This window comes from Capsicum annuum, chromosome 9, assembly GCF_002878395.1.
Source record: "Capsicum annuum cultivar UCD-10X-F1 chromosome 9, UCD10Xv1.1, whole genome shotgun sequence".
Lineage (NCBI taxonomy): Eukaryota > Viridiplantae > Streptophyta > Magnoliopsida > Solanales > Solanaceae > Capsicum > Capsicum annuum.
The window spans coordinates 194,018,514-194,045,506 of record NC_061119.1 but is presented as its reverse complement, the minus strand read 5'-3'; the positions used below and the strand labels follow the sequence as shown (position 1 = coordinate 194,045,506).

Below are 26,993 nucleotides of genomic sequence, written 5' to 3'. Positions count from 1 at the left end.
AGGAAGACAAGGATAAAAAAGGATGGCTATTTAATTTGGTCGGTTGAGGAAGACAAAAGACTTTTTTTTTTATATTTAAATATTAGCTTTTCTTTTTGTTGACCTGACAATTTTTGATTGGTTTATCAGAAAATTTTCTTGGCTTCACGCGCACGGCAAGTGAATAACACTCGAGGTGTCATGTAGACAAAAAAGGCCCGATTGGATCAAATTCGGATGGGTTAGGGGCCTGATTGGTACAGGCCTAAGTTGAGAGGTTTAAGTGAAATTTCAGTACAAGTTTTAGTGGCTAGGGATGACTTAAGCCTAAATATATCTATGCATAGATTCATGTATCTACCGGAGCAAACTAACAATTATAACAACGTGACAGTTTTTATCATGGACTATAACGACGTCGTTACCTTCTTTGAGTGTAGTTTTGTTCATATATTGACAACTCAATTTATAGCCGTTACAAAGCAGCCTCCCCAAAAGTTGCCAAAACTCCTTTTCAAAAATAAAATTCGACAGTTGGACCAGAAAAAAATCACAACGTCAATATTCATCCCTTTCTCTTAACGCAAGAACTTGTTTATTGCAAACATCAAATTCAGACCCACAAATCTCTCTGAAAAATTCACTCGAAATCCGAAGAGAAGAAGAAAATGTCAGTAACAATGGATGATCCCAATTCGTTTGTAATAGACGAGGCGTATGAGTTCTCTGCACCTCGATTTTATGATTTCATTGACGAAGAAACTGAAGAGGAAACACAAAAGGCTGAGCTTTGGTTTCACGTTACTAGTAGCTGTGCTCCTTCTCGTACGTCAATTTAAACTTCCATCGTTTTCTTCTGTGTTCAAGAATTTAACTAGGTGCTCTTACAGTTTGAATCTTTACATTATTTGGGGTTCTGAGTTTTTTGTATCTCGAAGTTTGGTACTCTCTCCGTCCAAAATAGTTATCATGTTTCAATTCTCGAAAGTCAATTTGACTGGGTATTGTTTTTCTCCTAGTTTGTTACTCCCTCCATCCAAAATAGTTGTCATGTTTCACTCCTCAAGAGTCAATTTGACTGGGTATTGTGTTTCTTGAAGTTTGGTACTCCATCCTTTCCAAAATAATTGTCAGGTTTTGTTTTTCGAGAGTTAATTAAATTAATTCCCTAAATTACATTAGATTAATGGCAATTTAGATATTCAAAACATATACAGCAAGAACTATAAATTGCAATTTCTTTTATATCATATGATGAAAAATATATGATAAGTGTGGATTTTTTTAAATTTATTACATTATTAAAATTCAATGGTTTTCTTTTTTCTCCTGTTTAATCTGCGTTCAAGAATTTAGGAGTTTTTAAAGTTGGAATCTTTACGATATTTGGGTTCTGGGTTTTGTGTTTCTTGTTGTTTGGTAGTTGATAAGTGTGGATTCTTTACACTATTGGTGTATTTTCAGTACGAAGGAGTTGATAAGTGTGGATTCTTTACCTATGGGTGTATTTTCACTACGAAGGAAAATGTTTTTCATGGAAAAACGTTTTCTAGTAAAATAATCCTAACGATATTTGCATATAATTCGGACAAATACAATAAAAGATGAGGTAGGGATGTAGGGGAGTGAGGGGTGTCAGAGGGTGGGCTGTGGTCTGTGGGGAGGATACAATTAATGTGAATGTCACTAGTGAAACTTGTCTTCCCTACTTTTATTAGGGAAATCATTTTCCTAGAGAAAATATTTGACAAATGGAGCGTGGGGAAAATTGAAAAACCTTGTCTGAAACACTTACTCTTTTTTTTGGGGGGGTGGTGGGGATTTCTTTGCACATATGTATTATATGTATGGATATGACCATAATTATTTGAGTGATGGTTGAGGTATGGAGGATCCGGAGTGGGAATCTTGACATAATTTGGATGTAGCCTTAAGGGATCATTGATCACCAAATTGATATTTTGCTAATTTCCCCCCCAATTAGATGTACATTTTTTTTTCATTTAATGGAATCTGTAATAATGCAGGACACTTGTAATATTAGTGGTAGTTCATATGCATTGAAAAAGTCCTCTAATTTATACAGCATACGGATCTTATAATCAATGAACATTTTGACTTGACTGTGAAAAACAACTTCAAATACAACCCAAAGTAGATTTTTAGTGTAGAAGGAACTGTAAGTTGGAATTCGCGAGTTTAAGAAATTATCTATGTGATCCACAACAATTGCTAGTGTCAAATAGGTGGAACCAAACAAGACCGAGTACTAACCGTTTTGTAGTTAGCTTAGGATAAACTTCTATCCTGTTGAACAACGTCGGTTAGTTTTGAACTCTCTGTTGTTGCTATTGTTCCCTTCTCCTTTATTACTACTGTATTTCCTTAGCTTACTCATTTTTGATTTGCTTCACTTGAGCCGAGTGTCTATAGTAAACAGTCTCTCCCCTGACTACACTTGTAGGATTGCACAGGGTATGTTGTTGTTGTTTTGTACTTCAACAGATTAAAAAGTGAGGTTGAAGGATATTTTTTCCGGTGGTGTCCATAAAATAATTCTGTTTCTATTCCATCTGTTTATCTATGACATACTTTGTGTATGCCATAAATTCAGATCAGCACTGATGTCCCTGGCAATGTGGTGTGGTTTATGTTGCTGCTGTTGATTGCTTATTTTCGTTAAGAGTTCCAACGTGGGCTGACACGCTGGTTTTTTTCGTGTTTTTTTCTCCAGCTTTTATGCCAAAAATCAAGACTAGTAGAATGGTTCAACTTGAGAGCTTGTGTGTCTTCACTGATGCTGAGGAGTTGCAGGACAATGCAAGGTCTGCTATTACTTTATATTGCAAAAATCTCTTGAATGTTACTCGGAGCCTATGTTACCTATGTTACTCGGAGCCTCCAAAAATGCTCCCGCACCCGTGTCTGATCCGTTAAACTTCACTACTTCTCGAGGATCTATCAGGGAGCTGATGGCATTTTTGAAGACTTCCGAGCATAGTAGATTCTTAATGGTGTAAATGTACTGACTTACTGTCTGAAACAGGCCTGCAGCTGAGCTCATTTCGTCTGAAAGTAAAACCGAGGTAACGCCAAATTTGATCATAGCAGAACCTGTTACCAGTCTTCCTGATTCGGTATGTGTCCATAATTGTAGAGCAAGAAACACCATTTACACATTTTGAACCACTGTCTTATCATGTCTTTATAATCTTCAAGGAATCTGAAGAGAATTCTACAATCAAAGGTCATGTAACAGAAACTTGCATCCCAGGACCAACAAGAACATCTCAGAAGAGTGAATCTCGGGAGACTAATAACTCCAAGAGGCAACAAACAGCGAAAAAGATTGCGAGCATACTTAGAAACCCTTCAGCATTAAAGTCAAAAACTCAACCACAAGAGTCACATCTAAGGAGCTCTAATCAAGCTACTGTTAGAAAGTAAGTGGCTTACTGCTCTAGTTCTTTGGTCCATGCTTTTGTCCCAAAAAGTTTAAGTGAATTTCATTAATGATGCACAGGCAAGCAATCAAGAAAAGTGACGTTAGAACTCCGAATTTCGCACAAGAAAATCAAGCAGTAAAGAGACAAAAACTAGAAGAGGGAAGATCTAGGAAGGTATACCGTCTTTCCTCTGTATCTTCTCCGGATGGTGCATTGTGCAGGATATTTCAATGTCACTTTATCTGATGATCTTGCTTTTCTTTCTGTCCAAACTGCTAGATTCTTGATATCAAACCTCCTCAACATTTGCCGCACAAAACAAGACTTGGTGTAGCTAACAGTAGCTCTAACTTGTTTTCATCAGCAGCTAAAACTCGAAAGGAGGAAAGAAAGGTTAAAGCATGACTCCTTTTTCTTGCACTTCAATACATGCAAACTTGAATATTTGGAATCTAAGTTAAACTCTATATTGTGCAGATGTATGTTAGGTCACTTATTTCCCCATTTATTTCAACGGCAGAAATGATAAAGAAGTTTCAATCTGGCATGAATTCTACTTCAAATGTAAGTATTGGTACTTTAGTAGTTTAGCAATATTGAACAGATTCCCTAGATATTATTTTTGAAGTACATTTATCATCCAGGGTGATCTGACTGGACGAGCACAGAGAAAGCCAAAACTTACATTAACCAGGCCTAAAGAACCCGAATTCGTAACAGCTCAACGTGTCCGTCCAACAAGGGTGAAAAGTTCAGCAGAACTTGAGGAAGAAATGATTGCTAAAGTTCCCAAGTTCAAGGCTCACCCAGTTAACAAAAAGGTAGCTCAACCGCGCTCAGTATTTATCAATTGATTTTGGAAGCTCCACAATTCTACAAGCCTTTCAATTTTTACCTTTTTTTATGATCAACCGCACCATCCAACATTGTTTTGTTGTACATTTGATAACAGATTTTGGAAGCTCCAACTCAACCATTATTATTACCTAAAAGTACACCCCAACTTCCAGAATTTAAGGTATGGTATAGTGATTCCAAAAGAAGCAAAAGAAGTGAGAGCAAAGTTGTGCATACCAGGAATAGTCTGTTTAACATCCTTCACTTAAGCAGGAGTTTCACTTGGAAACAATGGCAAGGGCCAACATGAACACAGATACAACTTCAGTTCAATCAATAGAATCTTCTCAGAGTCATCAGTGGCAGCCACATCTTACAGCACCTAAATCACCTGTTCTCAGAACATCACTACGAGCACGGCCGCCAATTGCCAAAAGCACAGAAGAACTGGAAAAGGAAGAACTTGAAAAAGCACCAAAATTCAAGGCAAGGCCTTTGAATAAGAAGGTAACAACCTCTGCCTCTGGTGACTAGATTCTGGTGATCAATTGGATTGAACTCTCTTGCTTCATTCTTAATTTTTCCTTAATTTTTTTCAACTTGTGTAGATTCTTGAAAGTAAAGGAGATTTGGGAATGTTCTGCAACACAAAGAGGCAGGTGACTGTACCTCAGGAATTTCACTTTGCCACAGACAAAAGGATTCCACCTCAAGCTAACTTTGATGATCTGTTTGACAAGGTTCAATCATATTGCTGACTGCTATATCTTTCACTTATTGTCATATCACATTTCTTTCTCATAATACAGTTCATGTTTTATCAGCTTTCCTTGAATTCTCAACCTCCAAATGACAAGACTATTCCCAGAAACACGAAGCCAAATCCTTTTCATCTCTACACTGAGGTACAAATCAGGCACTTCTACGTCTTGATTTTGTTCTAAGCTGAAAAAATAGTTCCTCCTAACTTGTTCTTTTTTTTTTTTTTGAAATTAGGAACGAGGAGTCGAGAAAGAGAGGAAGTTGTTCTCTGAACTTCTACAGAAACAGATGGAGGAAGAGAGGTCCAGAAATCCAAAAGCAACTCCATATCCTTATACTACTGATTATCCCATGGTACAGAAATCTTGTACCAATTCCGTTGATCGATATCTATTCTATACATATATTTGCTCATTTTGTCATGTTATCTTGCCAGATTCCACCAAAACCAGAGCCAAAACCGTGCACGAAGCCACAGCCTTTTGAACTTGAGAGTCTCATTAGGCATGAAGAGGAGATGAGAAGGGAAATGGAAGAAAGGAAGAGATTGGACGAGGAAGAAGCTAAGATGAGGTTATTTAAGGCGCAATCAATCTTGATTGAGTAAGAACTTTTGAAGAGCAATTCTTCTAAACCTTATGTCCTTTTAGTAATGCTGAAAATTTTCTACCCAATAATGCAGGGACCCGATTCCAGTTCCTGAGAAAGAACGGAAACCGTTCACTCAGGTTCAGGAATTCAATCTACATGTCGATCACCGCGCCATTGACAGAGCTGAATTTGATAAGAAGGTAACTTTTTCCCTTTATGTGCATTCTTAGGCTTACGTGTGGCTCTTGCACTCACCTTATAAGTTGCTGTACAGATTAAGGAGAAAGAAATGATGTATAAGAGGTATCAGGAGGAGGCAGAATGTGCAAGAATGGTATGCCCTTGTCAACTATACTGCTATTCGTAGATATTTACGACTAATTCTAATTTCTTAACTGGATAAGATGGAAGAGGAGAAGGCCTTGAAACAGCTACGGAGAACTTTGGTACTGCATGCAAGACCTGTGCCTAATTTTGATCATCCTTTCCTACCTCAAAAGTAAGTAAAAATCATGTTGGAAATTTGCTTCTTCATTGTTTCTTATTCTATCTTTCCTTTTCCAGTCTTCCTCATACTAAGACGACATTTAAACTTATGCACAACAGGTCTTCCAAACATGTGACGAGACCAAGCTCCCCCAAGCTACAGGTTGTTAAAAGGAAAGAGAGAAGGAAAATGCTCTGCCCCTATGCAGCAGTTTCTAGTGCTGCCTCTCAAATGAGGTGATTGTAATTGACTTGGGTCATTTAAAACCGGAGAGAGGACAGCTCAGTGAGTGCCATGATGGATATTTTCTTTAGCATATTAGTGATGTGTGTAATAATTCTGTAATAATAATAAGCTCACACCGTTTACTTAACCACATAATTAGAGTATTCATTTAGCTTTATCATCTCAGCAGTATTCTGCAGTAAGCTATGTTATATAGTTAACACTTTGTATCCAACTTTGTAATTAAACAAAAGTTACACAATTTTAATATTCTCATGTCAACAACCCAGTGTGATTGCAATGGCGCATTTCTAGTCACCTTCAAAGTACTCAACCCCCTCCCCTCCCTCCCGCCTCCCCAAAGAACTGGGGAAGGAATCAGGGGCCCATTGAGCTAAGATCATGAACACTGATACATTAGAAGGAACTTTCATATAGAAAGAGGTTGAGAAAGAGAGTCTCCTGATTCTGCTGGCCTACATTTCAAGTTGCATGTCTGTACTCAGCTTGCTTTTGAGAAATTTCCAATTTATAATTTCTCCATGCATATCAAGTTTTCTTAGACTGCATTGTGTAAATAGTAAATGACAGAAAAGTTGTTAGACACAACTGCCCAAAGAGCAGAAAATTAAGGCCCGGAGCCATATTGCCAGATTAGGTAGAGATGCAAAAATCATACTTGTTTATTGCTTAGAGGCAGATTCAGCTATGTGTGTGTTTCAAGTTAAACTAGTGGCTGCACCTGCTCCAGGTATGTGCAGTGGCAGAGCCACATGTATTCATCCCTTCGTCAGAAAATTACACATTGTATTAGGTTAAAAAAACTTCTCTACGTCTCTATATTGACTCTCTTGGCTTCTTCTTGGGTTTATTCCTTTATAATATTTTTACACCTCTGGCTCCACCACTAGGCATGTGGGTGTGGGTACCCCTCAATGGTCATGCATCAATTAGTTTTTGAGCTATTACTAGTGCAAATTTGATCATCTCAAGATCTTGTTGTTACTCAAGGCAAGATCTTGTTATGAAACAAAGCTTTATCCCATCAAATTCAAGTTGAAAACCTTCATCCTTTTTGTCTCTCTCAAATCCCACTTCAAAAAACTGAGAAAGCTGCATGTAAGGAGAGCACATTTTCTTCAAACTCGAACTTTTTTCTACAAATAGCACGATCATTCAAAATATTTGGCCCATAAGTATCAAAATAAAGATAAAGACGACAGCATTATATGCCTTAATTCTCATGAAAAGTTTGCTAACATCATTCAGATTCAGGCTTTGGCAGGAGTCTAGAACCTAAATAATTTCGCATAAACAATCCAAGAAATAGATCAAAACATAAAATTTTATTAGGTAACAAAACGATTCCAAGAAAGGTAATTTTGTCTAATTTAGGAACTTTATCATGGTATGGTTAATACAAGTATTGATCCCATATTGCACTAGGTATAATGTAAACATGAATTAATGTATAACTTACACCACGATTGAAGAAAAACAACCCTACCATTCCTCTTTGTAGTCTGCAGAGATGTTAAATTCACCTACCGTCCAAAAGATAACTTATCGAAGAAAGAAATATGGAAGAACGATAATTGGAAAACATGGTATTAGATCTAAGGTAAACTTCTATATCCTCAGCTTCATATGCATCAACATCACAGTTCTTTGCAAAGAATTTCACCACTTGTCTCATAGTTGGCCTAGCTTTGGGGTCTAGGCTCGCGCATATCATGCCTAATTGCAGTACCCTTAAGGCTTCCTCTTCATTGAATCCTTGATCAGTCCTTCATTGATTATCAAAGTAATTACTGAATTCGCCTCGTTTCATTAGTTCCCACAGACAGTCCACTAAAGGGGGCTTACCTTTCCTCTATTGGTCTCCTTCCACACATCACCTCCAAAATCAGAACTCCATAACCAAACACATCAGTTTGCGTGGAGGCACGGCTAGTCTTGACAAACTCTGGCTCCAGATAACCCACTGTGCCAACAACTTGAGTTGCGTTAGCCACTTGAACATGATCATATATTCTTGCCAAACCAAAATCATCTAATCTTGCATGCATTTCCTTGTCAAGTAAAACATTGCTAGACTTAATGTCCCTATGCAACACTTTTGCCTCCCACTCTTCATGCAAATATAGAACCCCTGATGCCACATCTTTCAAAATCTTGATTCTGTCTCCGAAACTTAACATGTAATTTCTGACATCACATTCAAATAGCCTTTTATCCATACTCCCATTTTCCATATAATCATAAACCAAAATCAAGCTTCCCCTGCCTTTCTTGCACCAGCCTCTTAATGCCACTAAATTCCGGTGCTTTAGCCTGCCAGGACTTGAAATCTCAGCCAAGAATTGCTTTGCCCCTTCGCTCTTTTCATTAATGCACTTTACTGCAACCTCTGAACGCCCAGCCAAACCCCTTTATAAACCTTCCCATTACTTCCCATCCCAATCACATTTTCATCAGCAAAACCATTTGTTGCAACATCAATTACTTGATAACTAATCCTATGTGACCAATATTCCAGTTCCCAATCTTCTATATCCTCTCTTTCCCTTTTCATTATCCTATTTCTCTTAATCAGAAACAAAGAAGTAATCACGACAACAAGAAATATGAGTGAAATTGTCATACCTACAATGAATTGAATCCCTCTGATCGATAAACTGGAATATCAACTTCATTAGAAAGCTCAAATGAAGACAAACCATGAGTGATCAAAGCATCACCTATTGAGAAATTCGAGTTACTAAAACTCCTAGATAAGATCTGGTAATTATGAGGTATACCCTTTCTAGAGGGTGCATCTGAGAACCCCACATACATCTCATCCTGAAACACTTGAGAAAGATTCAGAGGAAAATCCAACAAAGGTTTCTTTGGCCTTTTCATACCAACTGGTTCCAATGTCACATTAATGTTTAAATCTACGTAGTCAATCTAAACTTGGTAGTTTCTTCCATCATTCAACTTTAAAGTCCCGAAAAACGACTCTTCTTTCCAATAGCCTGCTTCATGAGAAAACACTGCTGCAAGAGAATTGACATGAATCCCAACATGGCCATTTTCAAACCCAACCTTGAACACATTGTTATAATTCGGAGAAAAGGCATTATCATCGTTACTACTAGTACCGGATAGGTGTGGAACAAACAAGAAAACCATGTTAAGTCTTTCTAGCATGGTTGTTGCGAAAATGAAAGATGTTGAAAAGGGAAGAACATGAGATGAATTGGTTTTCTTTGTGGTAATCTTTGAAGGGTACACAGCTACAGGTATTGATAAATAACTTGTAACACTAAGTACTCCTGATCCAAGATGTAACACCCCGTAGAAATCTCGACATGATATCACACTTAGTAGCATGCTTAAAGTGCTAACAACTTGAAATTTTTGTAAGTGTTAAAAAGGACTTAGTCACATTTTAAGCTCCTAAACTTTGATGATTTTATTTTCGACCTTCCCGGCCTTAGAATATCAATTTTTAAGTTGATTCATGATCGGGGGTGTCAAAGGTACATCTCGGGCAAGTTTCAAAATTTTCAAACAAGCGTAAGGGCATGTTTGGAAGTCCAAAACAGTAGCTGCCCGCGATTAGCATGCGGAGCACGATGCAGTCCACCCCTGACAGAGCCCGCGATAGAGTATGCGGTGCACACTCCATTTCAGTGCTCCAAAGCGTGCAGCGCACGCTCCATAGCACGCTCCCTTATTTTCCATTTTTCATTTCCACGTATTTGAGGGCAATAAGGTCATTTACCTAACCCAAAACCGTAGCCCCAAAAAACATTTGTTACATCATTATTCTCTCTTCCTCTTCAAGAAGGCCCTAATCCCCCAAAGATCAAGAATCAAGCTCTTAGGTCAAGATTCCCAAGAAACGAATCAAGATTCGGGTTCCATTCTTTGAACTAAGTAATCTAAGGTACGTGGGATTTTTCTAAACTACATGGGCATGGTGAAATATTTTAATAATGTTTTGAATGTTAATAATTCATATATTTACGAAGGGTTTGAATTTACAATAACACATATGCATGGTGAACCCTTTTGATGATAATACTTGGGTCTTGAGGCCTCCCCCTTAAATTTGATTTTTGTTTATATATATATATATGTATGCGTTCAATGTTTTGAAAAGTATAAATTGAGAGCACGAATAACGAATTTCCGTCTCATAGTGTTATTTCTTGATTGACAAGTCATGGATTACTCAATTGCATATCTTAAAGCATGAACCAAGGGTTTTACTATCAATTATGAATTTTATGCTGATTGTGAATTGAAGAGAGGGAATTTTTTTACTGTAAAGGCTGAATGTGACAATCGAAAAAATTGAATAATTATTTTGAGAAATTGACCACCATTTGTTGAAATGTGGAAAAGAGAGGATTTTTGCATAGTTTGACATATGTTTTGGAAATATGAGTTCTCTTGTACTATTTGAATGTTTTTGGTGGTCTAAACGTTGTTTTGAATGAAAGAGTAGTAACATGATATTTCATAGCTTAGAGATACGACTTGCAAGTCATGGTCTGATAATACCAAAGCAGATAATGCCATAATAGATTCAGAACATAACATAAGTTAGATTTTACTTAGATTTTCAGAATTTGAATTTTGAAAGATGCATGTTCAGAAAAGGTTAAAAATAGGATCAAGAAATGTTAGATGGTTACCCGAAGAGTCACGAGTTCAGAAAACTCATTGCCCAAAACCATGTTTTGTCAATACGGGTTATGTCCCCAAGAGGGATTATATGCTGGCCTAGTGCCCTATGGCATATCAAAATCAGAAACTCCAACTCTTGCGGCAAACTTGGGTTGGAGCTTGGTCACCGAGTTAAGGGCGGACTCCATAGGGTGTACCACCTAACTCAAAATTAAAGCAAAGAGGGTTTCATGTTTTCAAGAAACGTTGCAAAGTCTTTTAAATATACCCATGCATTTTTTTTACATTGTATGTAAAAGGTTTCATAAATTGCTCCCACTTATGTTATATAAAAGTTCAATATTTTGGATTACTCTGCATACCAGTACATTTGTATTGACCCTTTATATTTTAGGATCTGAGGTACAGTCTCGGGGTCCCGCTAAGCAGTAGATTGGTTATCTGGAGTTGCAGTTGGTGAGCCTCCCTTATTACGGAAGGCCTTGGGTTTTTGGACAGTACTATTTTATTTTGTCCCACAGTCCGATTGGTGGCCTTGTCCCAGTATTTAGACAGATGTTGGTTTTCAGATTATTAAAGATTTCGAAGACTAGCTTTCATGTGGTTTCAAATGTTTTTGAACTAAATTCCGTATTGTTAAATTGAACTCAGAACATGACCATAATTCCGTCTATTTATTTTCTGTATTTTTTCTTATTGTATTTGAATTGTGTACATAAATTCCAGTTAGAAAGGCTCTCGGGCCTTCATGGTTCAGGATGCTCATCGCGGCTAGGGCCTTGGTTCGGGTCGTGAAAAACTTGGTATCATAGCATGGTTCATGGTCCCAGGATGTCTGCAAAATCACATCGGGTAGAGTCCTGTTTATGGGCATGTAGCATGCCACACTTATAAGCAAGAGGCTACAAGGCGTTTAGGAATGTCTTTTTTTTCATGATTTAGTTCATGCTATAGAGTCTGAATGTCCTCTAATCAATGATTTCCTATATTTTAGAAAGTTACCATGCCTCCCTGTAGATCCAATGAACAGAATGCTCAGGCTGAGGATGTTCGCCCTACCTATGGGATGTAGATTCATAATAGAGCTCGTACTCCAGAGTTTTCTGATACCCTAGGAGTCCCTTCTATTCAGACTAGTCCACCATGGGCTCCTCGATCTGGAGTCAACCATACTCAGAACACCTAGAGAAAGGTATCTAATGTTGAGTTCTGACAGTCTATGCATATGATAGCTTAGTTAGTGGCTCGTCTGAAGATGTAGGGTCTGTATCTAGTGCATCTGAGATTACATATGTTTTTCAATTCATGAGACTGAACCCGCCCATATTTATTGGCATGACAATTGAGGAGGACCCCTAAGGGTTCATTGATGAACTGGAGAAGGTTTTTAGGGTCATGCATAAGAATGGGGTTGAAGGGGTTGAATTGGCAGCCTATCAGTTAAAAGATGTGGCCAATCAGTGCTATAACGAATGGAAAGATTTGAAGGGCAGTGATCCCGAGCCTTCTGTGTAGGGTGAGTTTGTGGAAGTTTTTCTGGATCGCTTCTTTCCTCAGAAATTGAGAAAATTAAAGGCTGAAGAATTTATGAACTTGAAATAAGGGAAAATGAGTATCAAAGAGTATACATTGAAGTTCAACTAGTTATCCCGTTATGCTCCAGAATTGGCGGGTAACATGAGAGCTCACATGAGGAAGTTTGCATTCAGTCTTTTCAATGATCTAGTGTTAGAATGTAAAGGAGCTCTGCTGAATAGAGACATAGATTTCTCCAAGTTGTCCGTTCATATACAATAGGTTGAGGAGCAGAAGAAAAGGTTGACAAAGGCAAGGGAGAAAGACAGGCAGGCCAAAAGGGCCAGATCTACAAACCAAAATAACAATCAGAACCAAGGTGGTAATAAGTAGTTGAAGAAAAGGTTTAAGAGTAATGCTCAGTCTTCAGCTAGCGCCCCGACGCCCAAAACTCCAATTGATCGGTGGTTCCATAATTTTTAGCCTAGCAATGGATTGGGAGTACAGGGTAACCAGTCCCAAGGTATTATATCTCAGCTGTATCGAATATTTCCATGACGTGGAACTTGTGATAAACATCACCCCGGTAGGTGTCCGTTGGGCAGGTTAGTGTGTTATACTTGTGGTCAGTCAGGCCATTTTTAGAAAGATTATCCTTCCGCCAGAGAAAATTTCAGTGGTGCTAAGTCCCAAGAAAATTCCTCCGCATCACCACCTCCTAAAGGTATCACTTCAGCTACCGGGGGTAGTCCCAACCGGTTGTATGCTTTGTCCAACCGCCAAGATACAGAGGCTTCGCCAGACATGATGACGGGTATGCTACAAATTTTCTCCCATAATGTGTATGTGTTGCTTGACCCAGGGTCTACCTTGTCGTATGTGACCCCATATATGGCAGTCAATTTTGGGTTTGAGCCTAAAATTATACCAGAACCTTTCTCTGTTTCTACCCCTGTTGGTGACTCTATTGTGGCTAGAAGGGTATACAAAAATTATGTTATGTCTATTTATAATCGTGATACTGTGGTAGACTTTATAAGCTTGATATGATTGACTTTGATGCCATTTTAGGAATGGATTGGCTTTATTCATGTTATGCCATATTAGATTGTAGAACCCGAAAGGTAACTTTCTACTTTCCAAATGAGCCAGAGATAGAATGGGAGAGATATTTCTTAGCACCTAGGAAGAAGTTCATATCTTATCTTAGAGCCCATAAACTTATACCCAAAGGTTGTTTGTATTATCTGATTTGGGTCAATGATTCCAATGCTGAGAGTCCTTCCCTCTAGTCTATCCCTGTATTTAATGAATTCCCAGAAGTCTTTCCCGATGATCTCCCAGGGATATCACTTGACAGGGAGATAGATTTTGGCATTGACTTATTGTCGGACACTCGTCCTATCTCTATTTCTCCATACAGAATGGATCATGCAGAGTTGAAAGAATTGAAAGAACAGTTGAAAGATATTCTCGACAAGGGCTTTATCCGCCCTATTATTTCTCCCTGGGGGTATCTGTACTCTTCATGCATAAGAAAGATGGTTCCCTTATTATGTGTATAGATTATCGTCAGTTAAATAAGGTCACTGTTAAAAATAAATACCCTCTTCCTATAATCGATGATTTATTTGATCAAATCCAAGGTGCCAAATCTTTCTCAAAGATAGACCTTCATTCGGGGTATCATTAGTTGAAGGTTAGAGAGGCTAATATTCCTAAAATAGCTTTCTAAACCCAATATGGCCATTATGAATTTTAGTTATGTCCTTCGGACTGACTAATGCCCCTGCAGCTTTTATAGACCTAATGGATAGGGTGTTCCATCAGTTTCTAGACCTGTTCATCATAGTTTTCATTGACGACATCTTAGTTTACTCTAAGAATATGAAGGATCATGCCAGTCACCTCTGAATCATCCTTCAGACCCTTATGAATTATATGCCAAGTTTCTTAAGTGTGAATTCTGGCTTAGTATGATTGCTTTCTTGGGATATATTATTTCTAGTAGGGAAATTAAGGTTGATTCCCAAAAGATTGAGGCAGTGAGAATGGACCAGACCCACGACTCCAACCGATAGCCGGAGCTTCTTAGGTTTGGCAGGGTATTACAGAAGGTTTGTAGAGAGTTTTTCCTCCATAGATGTTCCACTTACCAAATTGATGCAGAAAAAGGTGAAATTCTTATGGTATGACTCTTGTGAGAATAACTTTGAGAATTTGAAGGATAAGTTGACTACCGCGCTAGTTTTGACCCTTCTCAAGGGTACATAGGGTTTTATTGTGTACTGTGATGCATCCCGGGTGGGACTTGAGTATGTCTTTATGCAGCATGGTAAGGTGGTGGCTTATGCATCTAGGTAGTTGAAGGTGAACGAGCGAAATTATCCCACCCATGACTTAGAGTTAGTGGCTGTGGTGTTTGCACTTAAGATATAGTGGCATTATCTGTATGGAGTACATGTTGATATATTCACTGATCACAAAAGTTTGCAGTATGTTTTCACACAGAAAGAACTGAACCTCAGGCAGAGGTAGTGGCTGGAACTGTTGAAGAATTATGACATGAGCATGCACTGTCATTCGGGCTAGGCCAATGTGGTGGCCGCGCCCTTACAGGTTATCAATGGGTAGTCATGCTCATGTGGAGAAGGGGAAGAGGGAGATGGTGAAAGATATTCACTAGCCTACAAATTTAAGAGTTTGAATTCTGGATTCAGAGGATGGGGGGGTGTTCATCCATGAGATAGCTAAATTCTCCTTATGTGCTGAAGTTAAGGAAAAGCAGGCCAAATACCCTATCTTGATGAAAATTAAGAAAGGTGTTGGTCAACAGAAGGTGATGGTGTTTGAAATTGGAGGTGATAGGATTTTGAGGTATCAGGGTACGCTATGTGTACCGAACATGGATGGTTTGCGAGAGAGGATTTTTGATAAAGCTCACACTTCGAGGTATGTTGTTCACCCTGGCTCTACAAAAATGTATCATGACCGTAATACTATTTATTGGTGGAATAATATGAAAAAAGATGTTGCTAACTTTGTTTCTAAGTGTACAAATTGTCAACAAGTCAAGGTAGAATGTTTGAGACCAGGTGGCACATCCCGGGAGATAGTTTTGCCTATGTGGAAGTGGGATATGATTAACATGGACTTTATTACAGGTTTCCAAAGTCCCAAAATAAATATGACTCCATTTGGGTGATCGTAGACCGAATGACCAAGTTTACTCATTTCCTGCCGGTACGGATGAATTATTCGGGGGATAACTATGCTAAGCTATATATTTGTGAGATAGTTCATTTACATAGCGCTCCTGTATCTATTATATCTGACTGAGGTATGCAGTTCTCTTCTCAGTTTTTCCTATCTTTTCAGAGGTGTTTAGGCACCCAAGTGAACCTGAGTACCGCCTTCCACCCTTATTCTAATGGGAAAGCTAAACACACTATTCAGACCCTTGAGGATATATTGAGGGCCTGGTAATTAACTTTAAAGGTAGTTGGGTAGATCACTTGACTTTGATAAAATTCACCTACAATAATAGCTACCATTCCAGTATCCAATGGCTCCTTTTGAAACACTTTATGGAAGAAGATGTAGGTCTCTAATCAGATGGTTTGAAGTAGGTAAAACATGATTATTTAAGCCTGAACTTGTTCATCAGGCGATGGAGAAGGTGAAGATTATTTGGGAGCGACTTAAGACTGTTCAGAGTCTCCAAAAGTCTTATGCCGATGTTAGAAGAAGAGATTTAGAATTAGAGGTTGATGATTGTGTATTCCTAAAGGTCTCCCTTATGAAGGGGGTCATCCGATTTGGAAAGAAAGGAAAGCTTAGTCCTCATTATATAGGACCATATCAGATTGTGAGAAGGATAGGTGGGGTTGATTATGAATTATATTAGCCTACAAGTCTGGCTTCCGTACACCCGATATTCCATGATTCCATGTGGAAAAAGTGCATTGGAGATAATTCTCTAGTGCTGCCTGTAGAGAAGATCAGTGTGAAAGACTCTCTATCATACGAAGAAGAACCCATTGCCATTTTGGATCGCCAAGTTTGAAAGCTGAGAAGTAAGGAGATAGTTTCTGTTAAGGTGTTATGGAAGAATCAAAAAGAGGAGGAAGCTACTTGAGAGTCAGAAGATGATATGCGAACTAGATACCCAAACCTCTTTGAGACAGTGGATGATGACATAGAAGGTACGAATCACATACTACTCTCTCCATCATTTCCTCAATGTGCTTGAAATCATTCTTATCTATGTCCTAAGTCATCATTCGGGGACGAATGATCCCGGGGGGAATAATGTAACACCCCGTAGAAATCTCGACTTGATACTACACTTAGTAGCATGCTTAAAGAGCTAACAACTTGAAATTTTTCTAAGTGTTAAAAAGGACTTAGTCACATTTTAAGCTCCTAAACTTTGATGATTTTATTTTCAACCTTCCCGGCTGTAGAATATCAATTTTTAAGTTGATTCATGATCGGCAGTGTCAAAGGTACATCTCGGGTAAGTTTTAAAATTTTCGGACAAACGTAAGGGCATATTTGGAAGTCCAAATAGTAGCTTCCCACGATTAGCATGTGACACACGCTCTAGTCTACCCCTGAGGGAGCCCTCGATAGAGAATGTGGCGCACGCTCCATTCTGGCACTCCAGAGAAAGCGACACACACTCCATAGCAAGTGCCCTTATTTTTTAATTTTTATTTTTGCATATTTGAGGGCAATAGGGTCATTTACCTCTCCCAAAACCGTCCAAAACACAAGATTGAATCCCCCAAAGAGAATTTGTTACATCATTATTCTCTCTCCCTCTTCAAGAAAACCCTAAGCCCCAAAAGATCAAGAACCAAGCTCTTAGGTGAAGATTTCCAAGAAATGAATCAAGATTTGGGTTCCATCCTTCGAACTAAGTAATCTAATGTATGTGGCATTTTTCTAAACTACATGGGCATGGTGAAATATTTTAATAATATTTTGAATGTTGATAATTCATATATTTATGAAGGGTTTGAATTTACAATAACACATATGCATGGTGAACCCCTTTGATGATAATGCTTTGGTCTTGAGGTCTCCCCCTTAAATTAGATTTTTGTTTATGTATATATATATATATATATATATATATATATATATATATATATATGCGTTCAATGTTTTGAAAAGTATAAATTGAGAGCACGAATAACGAATTTCCCTCTCATGGTGTTATTTCTTCATTGGCAAGTCATGGATTACTCAATTGCATATTTTAAAGCATGAACCTAGGGTTTTACTATCAATTATGAATTTTATGTTGATTGTGAATTGAAGGGAGGGATATTTCTTGTTGTAAAGAGCAAATGTGACAACAAAAAGAATTGAATGATTATTTTGAGAAATTGACCACTATTTGTTGAAATGTAAAAAAGAGAGAATTTTTGCATAGTGTGATATATGTTTTGGAAATATGAGTTCTCTTGTACTGTTTGAATGCTTTTGGTGGTCTAAACATTATTTTTATTGAAAGATCAGTAACATGATATTTCATGGCTTAGAGATACGACTTGCAAGTCTTGGTATTATGATACCCAAGCAGATAATGCCATAACAAATTCAAAACATAACAGAAGTTAAATTTCACTTAGATTTTTAGAATTTGAGTTTTGAAAGATGCATATTTAGAAAAGGTTAAAAATGGGCTTAAGAGATATTAGGTGTTTACCCGAAGAAGGCATGAGTTTAGAAAACTCATTATCTGAAATCGTGTTTTGCCGACATGGGTTGTTATGTCCCCAAGAGGGATTATATGTTGGCCTAGTTCCTTATGACGTATCAGAATTAGAAAATCTAACTCTTGCAATAAATTTGGGTTGGGGGATTGGTCGCCAAGTTAAGGGCGGACTCCATATAGCCTGTGGGGTCGTATAATTATAGGGTGTACCACCTAACTTAGAAGTAAAGCAAAGAGGGTTTCATGTGTAATGCCCTGAGACTACACCCTAGGCGCCACACTGTGCTTATGGTCATAAATGACCACAAGATAACCCATGAGCTGGTATCTGCTGTGAGCACTGAATAAAACTGATAAACAACATATGCGGAAATTATCTAAAAATAGCATAAGGTTTTAGTATCTAAAAACATTACTGAATTATGGTTTTGAATGTTTGAAAATGTACTGGCAATACTAATAAAACAACTGATAATAATACTTGAAAACTGACTGACTGTCTGTGCTAGTCTGAAAGCCTCTAAACTATCTGACTGTGGAGTTAATGGGACAAGCCCCCAATTAACTTTGACTGACTACTGAACTGAACTAAAATAAATACAAGCAGTCCTCAGGACATAAGGACACACCACTACTGCTATTGCGGATGCGCTGGGGAGGTCTAGGTGCGGTCTGGAACTTGAGCTACCAAACCTATAATATGAGACATCATAGCACAAGAAACAAGTATACGGTTAATACCTTGAATGTACTGGTATGATAAATGAGGTTAGGCTGACGTGCATGGTTCATATGCATGAAATAATAACTGACTAAAAAGCATAAGTAAACTGTATAAGAGTACATATGAAATTAAAAATATTGTAGATGCAAGACCAAGCACATATCGTATATCTGAAATAGTCTAAAACTATAGTACTAAGACCTGTAACTGAATAACTGAAACGAATGCGTGAATGTTGTAAAATCTGAGAATGCATGACTAAGCATATAACATAATTCTGAAAATAGTCTGTAAACTGAAATACTAAAATCTGATAATTGTATGCTATGGTTAATACAGGCCTGAACTGGAGGACACTGATTACTGGTCTGAGACTGTGGGAGCTATCATCTAATCGACATGCCCCAATAAGCTAATTGGGGTCCAACCTGTGACCCCCGTTGGAAGGGTGTCAGTATCGTACCACGGGTACTAACACATAGCTGTATGGATCCACTAAAGTATTGCCCCGAAGGACTAAGGGTTACCCTCAACTGGCAGGTACCCATATAAGATCAACCCTCAACAGGCAGGTTAACATCTCAACCTATACTGGCTACGTAGTTTTGGAATGCAAGGACTGCTACTAAATGTCACACCCTCAACTGGTAGGTGAGCCCCCATCCCTGGGTTTGCTTGGTGCTAAATCCTACTCTCAACTGAAATGACTCTAATCATTGTACTGAACTAACCTTACTGACATGGTGCACTGACTGAACTGATAATACTCTAATAGATTCAAAATTCTTCTGAAGTACTTAACTAAGTAAACAACTAAGTTTTCGGGTATTCATAACCCCCAGTATCGATATCAATGATAGCAAGATATTCTAACACTTTAAGGACATAATATGTAAGCATTTATTCAAAACTCATTCTTTGAGGCATTTCACCAAACACTTGCAATGCATGGCTTAAACATGGGAATAGTTCTATTTTAAAGCATTAGTAGTAGCATGATTTTGATATTAAATTCCCAAAATAAGGCTTAAATAAGTGGACAACACCATTCAAACATATAGGGTTTGATAACAACAACAATTTTATGGAGACATGCTATAGAATTAAAATTCATGGGGATTCATAGTGAAAATCACAATAACTTGTATAATTCATAACTTTGAATTTGAAATTGGGTTCTTGAACTCCATGGGTGAAAAAGGCCTATGGATAAACATTTAACATACCTTGATTGTTGAATTTGTGTGAGTTTGTTGGGGATTTCTTGAAACTTGGACTTGAACTTAATGAAACTAGGGTTTTGCTCTTGAGAGAATTTTTGAAAATAGGAGTGAATTTTCCCTTTTGGAAGCTTAATTTCTTGTTATGAGTGAGGTAAAGTAAGAAAAAATTACCTAATTACCCCCACAACCCATAATTCATTAAGCAAAATATGCCCAGTGATGTTGCAGCCGATGCATTGTGTCGATGGTGATGACGTGATGGCCAATGCGACGCATCCTGATCGCATTGGCTTGCTGTTTTGGTCAACCAAACATATCTCAAATGATGTCCAAAAATTTTGAAACTCACCCGAGATGACCCATAGATAACCTTGATCATGAATCAATTTAGAAATCGACATTCTAAGGTTGGGAAGGTCAGAATAAAATTCATCTGAGTTGAGAGGCCAAAATAAGACTAAGTCTTAACATTTAGCTAAATTTTCTAAGCATTGGACCCTCATGGCATATAATATAAGACTGAAATGGACTTGGATTTTCATGGGGTCTTATAATATCTCCCTCTTGGGAACATTTGTCCTCAAAGGAGACTGAGTAAACTGAGAGGCACTGAGGTACTGAGATTACATGTTGAATATGCATGACTGAAGCGTGACTACATGACTGAACCTGAAACATGGTGACTGACCGAACAAACTCGTGAATACATAAATGATATGAGAATGCTATACAACTAAAACTGAGTATGAAAATGAGAGATTCTAAGGAAAATTGTTACCTTAAGTTGAGAATACCGAAGGATCTGAGATCATTTATTGGACATTCATGAATGGGAACATGAGAACCTGACTGAGTGTGAAACATGATACATGAATTGAATATCATGAACTGAACTGATTTTTTGAACATATGCAGTGACATGAGAATGGTTATATGGCTGAGATGAGAACGAAAGAGTCAACTTATGAGTAACCATTACCTCCAACTGAAGCTGGTTTTGTGAAGAAAAAATGATAGATTTAGTTCATGAATAGCTCGGGGGTGTTACATCTCCCCCTTGGGATAGTTCGTCCCCCGAATGATACTGACCTGGCTGAAATACTAAGGAAAAACTAAGATGATGCATGGAATACTTATAACTAAACCATGACCGAATATCTCGATTCTAAAACTGATGCCTGATGTATGAACTGAGCTGAATTCGTAGTTTACATGGATGGGAATAGATTACCTCTTGAAATGGTCACACTTAACTGGAGCATTTCTTCAACGCTCTTTCTAAGAAGTTCTAATAACGTTAGAGAGCAGGGAATCCTGGACATGGTCTGAATAGGATATCTGTTTAAGGATTTCCAACATGGCTATTCTACAACATACTGGCATCACTACTAGAATCTGAGAGCCGGACTTGGTCACTTGTGCTACTATCTCCCCCTTAGCTTAAAACCATTATTCTAAGTATGGGAACCACTGATTCAACATGTCTAAACTGAATTGCCACCACCTTACTCTAGAATCAAGGGGATAATAATACACATAAATTGATAAACTCACCTTGAAAGACTATGCCTGATAAAGTAAAACTTGTTTCTAGTACTTTCTTCTGAGATACAACTCTTAGCTTTCTGTGGTCCCAACAATCCTCATTTAACAACCTTAACACTGACTAACCTAGAATTCTCGATGCTTCTTTCTACTAGCTCAATCTTTAAATATTCTAACTTAGATTCTAGTACTTAACATGGATATCCCCAAATCTGTAATAACCACACTACTTTCATCATAGCCTACAAATATCACATCCCCAACATATATTTTGAATCTACAAACTTAAATTCTTGCATACACTACTTCAAGCCTACTGATTCACCTTTCATATAACTAACCCCATGATATATAATCTGCTCAAATTCAAATAACACTATCCCAACTCTACTACTGTTGCTAAACTCTGAGTTTCATGCCTTTAATTCTATATCATATGCTATCATAGGATTCTGAGAAGGAAATTTGAAAACACAGATGACTCTTAAGTACTGAGGAGGTACTACCCCTTCATTCAATTACTGGTTCATCGAGACACTAAAAAAAATAAACAATCCTATTTCTACAGTCAATTGAAGCATAGCACGAATGGAGCCAATCCATGCTGATAATGACGTCAAAATCCATCATCTCTAACTCTACAAAGTCTACTGAAGTAACTTTTTGAGACACCGTAATCGGGTAGATTTTGTATACCCGCCGAGCTATAATAGATTTACCCATTGGGGTAGATACTAAAAAGGTATCTGTTAAGGTTTTAGGACTGAATTTGAAGTTGACAACCATGTAAGGGGTTACAAGAGAAGGTAAAGCTTCGCGGCCTATTAAAACATACATAAAATATAAAAGGCCTGTAACGTACACCATATCAGGAAAACTTTCCTGATCATGTCGGGACTGAAGTGTATATAGCCTGTTATGACGCTGGCCACTGGTTATGCTGGAAGTGGCACCATACTGAGTCGGGTGACTGGATGGGACTAGAGGATGGCTGGACTGACCTTGTTCGCGCAAATCCTTTCCACTCTGAGTCATTAATCGACACTCCTGCATTCTATTGCCTGAATTACCACATCCAAAACATACATCACTTGCATCTCTACACATACCTAGGTGATTTCTACCACATTCTTTGCAAAGCGGATGGGTACGACCACTGCTCATACTACCTGGATTTTGGAACCTGGCACCCTATCCTGACTGTCGGTCCTAAACTTTAGTGCTGGCACACTAGTTAAAGATGGAGCTATGGCTAAAAACTTCTGACTGAACTGAGAACGGTTACCACCCTCTGACCTTGGCTGAGCAAAACTAAAGCTACTCATTCTGGCTCTCTTATTCTCTCTCTCATTCTCCTTAAGCTTCTGCTCCTCAATCCGATGAGCATGCACCATAAGCCTAGATATGTCTATCTCCTTAATTAACATCATAGTCCTACACTCCTTTACCACACTATCAGATACCCCAGACACAAACTTGCTTATTCTAGATCTGTTATCAGCCACCACATGAGGAGCATACCTAGCTAATTGAATAAACTTGAGGGAATACTTTTTCACACTCATATTACCCTACTTCAAGTTGATAAACTCTAACACCTTAGCTTACCTCAATTCCAATGGGAAGAATCTATCTAAGAAGGCTGTAGCAAACTTCTCCTATTCTATAGGCTCTGCATCTGTGCCTCTAACCTCTTTTCGCTGCTTAAACTAGGTGTGAGCTATATCTACAACTGGTAAGTATCTAACTTTGCACTCTCATTAGGCGTCATACCTATAATGTTAGTTACCTTCTTAATTATGTTGAGGAATTCCTGCAGATGTTCGTCAGACTTGGATCCTGAAAAGAAAGGAGGATTCATTCGGGTGAAGTCCTAAATCCTAGATGCGACAGTATTAGACACTGGGTTGGCTAGAACTGCAGCTGGTTGAACATTCTAAACTGCTACAGAGTAAGCTAGAGTAGTGAATACAGTTCTAAACTCTGCATGAGAAATATGCTCATTCAGGAGATCTCTCCGAATGAGCGGAGGTATTAGCTGGTTTCTGGTTCTTCTTTCGTTAGTCTTTCTGGGAGGCATATTTTGTAAATGGATGAAAGAATTGAATTAGACAGAGAGTTCAACTTGAGCTAATGCTCGGTCGCATGACATGAATACTGAAAGAAGGGAGACTTTTCCTAAAATGCCTTGTAGCCTATTGTCCTTAAGTGTGGCGCGCTACACACCCATGCACAAGACTCTGCTCAACACGGCTTTCAGACCCCCTAGGACACTTTAAAACCTTAGGTTCTGATACCAAGTTTGTAACACCCCGAGACTATACCTGGATGCCACACGGTGCTTATGGTCATAAGTGACCACAAACTAACCCATGAGTTGGTACCTGCTGTAAGCACTGAGTAAAACTGATAAACAACATGTGCAAAAATTATCTAAAAATGCCATAAGGTTTTAGTATCTAAAAACAATACTGAATCATGGTTTTGATCATTTGAAAATGTACTGGCAATACTGATAAAACAACTGATAATAACAATTAAAAACTGACTGTCTGTGCTAGTCTGAAAGCCTCTAAACGGTCTGACTGTGGAGTTGATGGGATAAGCCCCCGACTAACTCCGACTGACTACTGAACTAAACTGAAATTAAAAAATGGTCCTCAGAACGTGAGGACTCACTACTGCTACTGCTGTGGATGCGCTGGGGAGGTCTAGGTGCGATCTGGAACCTGAGCGTCCGAACCTATGATATGAGACATCATAGCTCAAGAAACGAGTATGTGATCAATACTTTGAATGTACTGATATGATAAATGAGGTTAGGCTGACGTGCATAGTTTATATGCATGAAATAATAACTGGTTGAATAGCATAAGTTAACTGTATAAGAGTACATGTGAAACTGAAAATACTGTAGATACAAGACCAAGCATATATCATATATTTGAAATAGTCTGAAACTGTAGTACTAAGATCTGTAACTGAATAATTGATATAAATGCGTGAATATTGTAAAATCTGAGAATGCATGACCAAGCATATAACATGATTCTGAAAATAGTCTATAAACTGAAATATTGAAATTTAATAACTGTATGCTATGGTCAATGCAGGCCTGAACCGAAGGATACTGATTTCTGGACTGAGACTATTGAAGCTATCATCTAACCGACATACCCCAATTATCTAATTGGGGTCCAACCTGTGACCTCAGTTGGAAGGGTGTTAGTATCGTGCCACGGGTACTGTTAACACCCAATTTTGGCTCGCCCCTTTTCTTTTATTAATTTTTCAATGTTTCTTAGTCCAATGTAATTTACTAAATTGAATTCATTTTTTATTTTTGTCTATTATACTTTAAACATTTTTATTTATTTACTTTTAAATCATGCCAAAATATTTTGACATTTACTTCTACATTTTTTAATTATTATTATTATTATTTTCTTTTCACTACATCATTACTACATTCATATTTGTATTTTAATACGTATATTAAATTATTTACATAATTTACATACGTATAGAAAATTAATTAGGACAAAAAGAAATATGGTTAAATTAATTTGAAAGAAAAGAATGTGTTTGAACTATTTTTAACTCAACTGCAATTATGTCTATTGAGCCTGATTATTTATTAATTTCAAATCAAAGAGGCATAAATTTGATCCAAAACCCAGTCCATTCCCTACATCCAACTCTTCAGTCTATCAAAATAATATCCATCAATAACATATTGCTACATCGACAAACAATACATATATTCATCTAATAAATACAAATCCATCTTGACCGTTGAGATTGTTTTAATTCAAGAACCACAAAATTTTTAGTTTTATAAATAAATAAGTATATATATATATATATATATATATATATTTTGTGTATACATTATTTTTTTTGGATTAAGTCTAAACCGTTCGATCATTTGATCGAAAGGCTCAAATTAAGTCAAGAATTCCAAAGACCAATACAGGTCTTTTCCCTTTCCCCACCAAAAGACCATCGATCTTTCCCTTTCTCTTATCCCAAATCAACAACGGTTAATTTTTTCATCTTTTTTCTTCACCTCTCTTCCGCTATCACCAAATTAGAAAAAATCAGTCGCGTACGTCATCCTAGCAGCCATAGCTACTACGTCTGAGTGAGATTTGCTCCTTTCTTGCCTATCACAATCGTGACTCCACTTTAACAACAAAATCATATCCCAATTTGGTGAAACAATTCAAAATTTATTTCAAATCCGCATTAATGATCTGGGAATAGAACAAATTTGAGAAAGGAGTCGTCCCTTTCAATGATTTTAAATTTTGAATTCCTTATCTCTGTACGATTTCTGTGAATTTTGTATTTCAAATTCGAACTTTGAAGTCTGAATTTGTCTATAAATATGGATAATTTCACCATTTAATGGGAGAGTTTTTGGGGAGGGAGAGAATAACCAGGACATTACAAATTTCAGATCTTGTATTCTTTACTCTCTATCCCTCTCGATTATGCTACTATTTTGGTCTGAATAAGGCCAGTCCTGGCCAACTATTTGTATTGGCGTTGCTCCGGCGACGCCGTTGAAGCGATGCCACCGCCCCCTATCTCTCGCTTTCATTATGACGTATGAAAACTCCATTTGTGTCTACCTCTCGATTTATTATTTTTTTGATCTTTCTTATCGTTGAATTTATTTGTGTTTTTATCATAAATGGATATCTGTGTTATTCATTTTAGCCATCAATCGGCCATCACTATTTGTGTTACTATTTCGCTGCTTTGTCGGAAATGGGTGACTCGTGATCCCTGATAAATGGATTTCATTTTGGTTTCGTGGTTTGTTATCTACTTGTGTTCCTGTTGCTTTGGTCACCTCCTTGGGGTGTTTTCTGTTAAGGCTTCTCCACCGTTGCCACTCTCAAGGCTATTCTAACTACATATTTTATACATATATGTATATACATTATATGTGTGTTCTTATTTTGAGTGTTTCTTAGATCTTCTTACTGTACCTTTACTAATTATCTTTACATATCGTTAAGATAGCTGGTGCACCATTTGGTTTATTTTTCATGAATTTGTTGTTGTCTTAGTTTGTTTCATTGTTGATTTATTTTTGGTATTTTTTTGGGATAATTTTTCCCTTTACTACTAGGTTACATCTTGTTAAACTAATTTAAAAATCAAATACTACACAACAACAGGTCAATGAATTTAATTTGAGGTCATGCTCCTTCAAAATAAAGGATCCTCGATTTGG

At 37.6% G+C, this 26,993-nt stretch overlaps 1 protein-coding gene and 1 pseudogene across 1 annotated transcript; one reads left to right on the top strand and one right to left on the bottom strand.

Annotated features, from left to right (window-relative positions):
- The first annotated feature begins 457 nt into the window (after positions 1-457).
- On the top strand, positions 458-6,610 carry LOC107842288 (protein TPX2). The gene is made up of 18 exons (XM_016686048.2): positions 458-804; positions 2,714-2,804; positions 3,026-3,116; positions 3,199-3,422; positions 3,503-3,599; positions 3,705-3,818; positions 3,903-3,989; positions 4,070-4,246; positions 4,378-4,443; positions 4,536-4,769; positions 4,871-5,002; positions 5,087-5,167; positions 5,259-5,378; positions 5,461-5,627; positions 5,707-5,815; positions 5,890-5,949; positions 6,020-6,114; positions 6,222-6,610. Exons 1-18 carry the CDS (start codon positions 648-650, stop codon positions 6,340-6,342), a joined length of 2,223 nt encoding a protein of 740 aa, XP_016541534.2. The 5' UTR covers positions 458-647; the 3' UTR covers positions 6,343-6,610.
- A 1,257-nt stretch (positions 6,611-7,867) lies between these two features.
- Positions 7,868-9,705, bottom strand: LOC107841228 (annotated as a pseudogene).
- Positions 9,706-26,993: the final 17,288 nt, after the last annotated feature.

Coding starts and splice junctions, on each gene's coding strand:
- LOC107842288 (XM_016686048.2), top strand. CDS start 648: ATGTCAGTAACAATGGATGATCCCAATTCGTTTGTAATAGACGAGGCG. Junction 3,990..4,069: donor GCATGAATTCTACTTCAAAT/GTAAGTATTGGT, acceptor TTTATCATCCAG/GGTGATCTGACTGGACGAGC. Junction 5,628..5,706: donor GCGCAATCAATCTTGATTGA/GTAAGAACTTTT, acceptor CCAATAATGCAG/GGACCCGATTCCAGTTCCTG.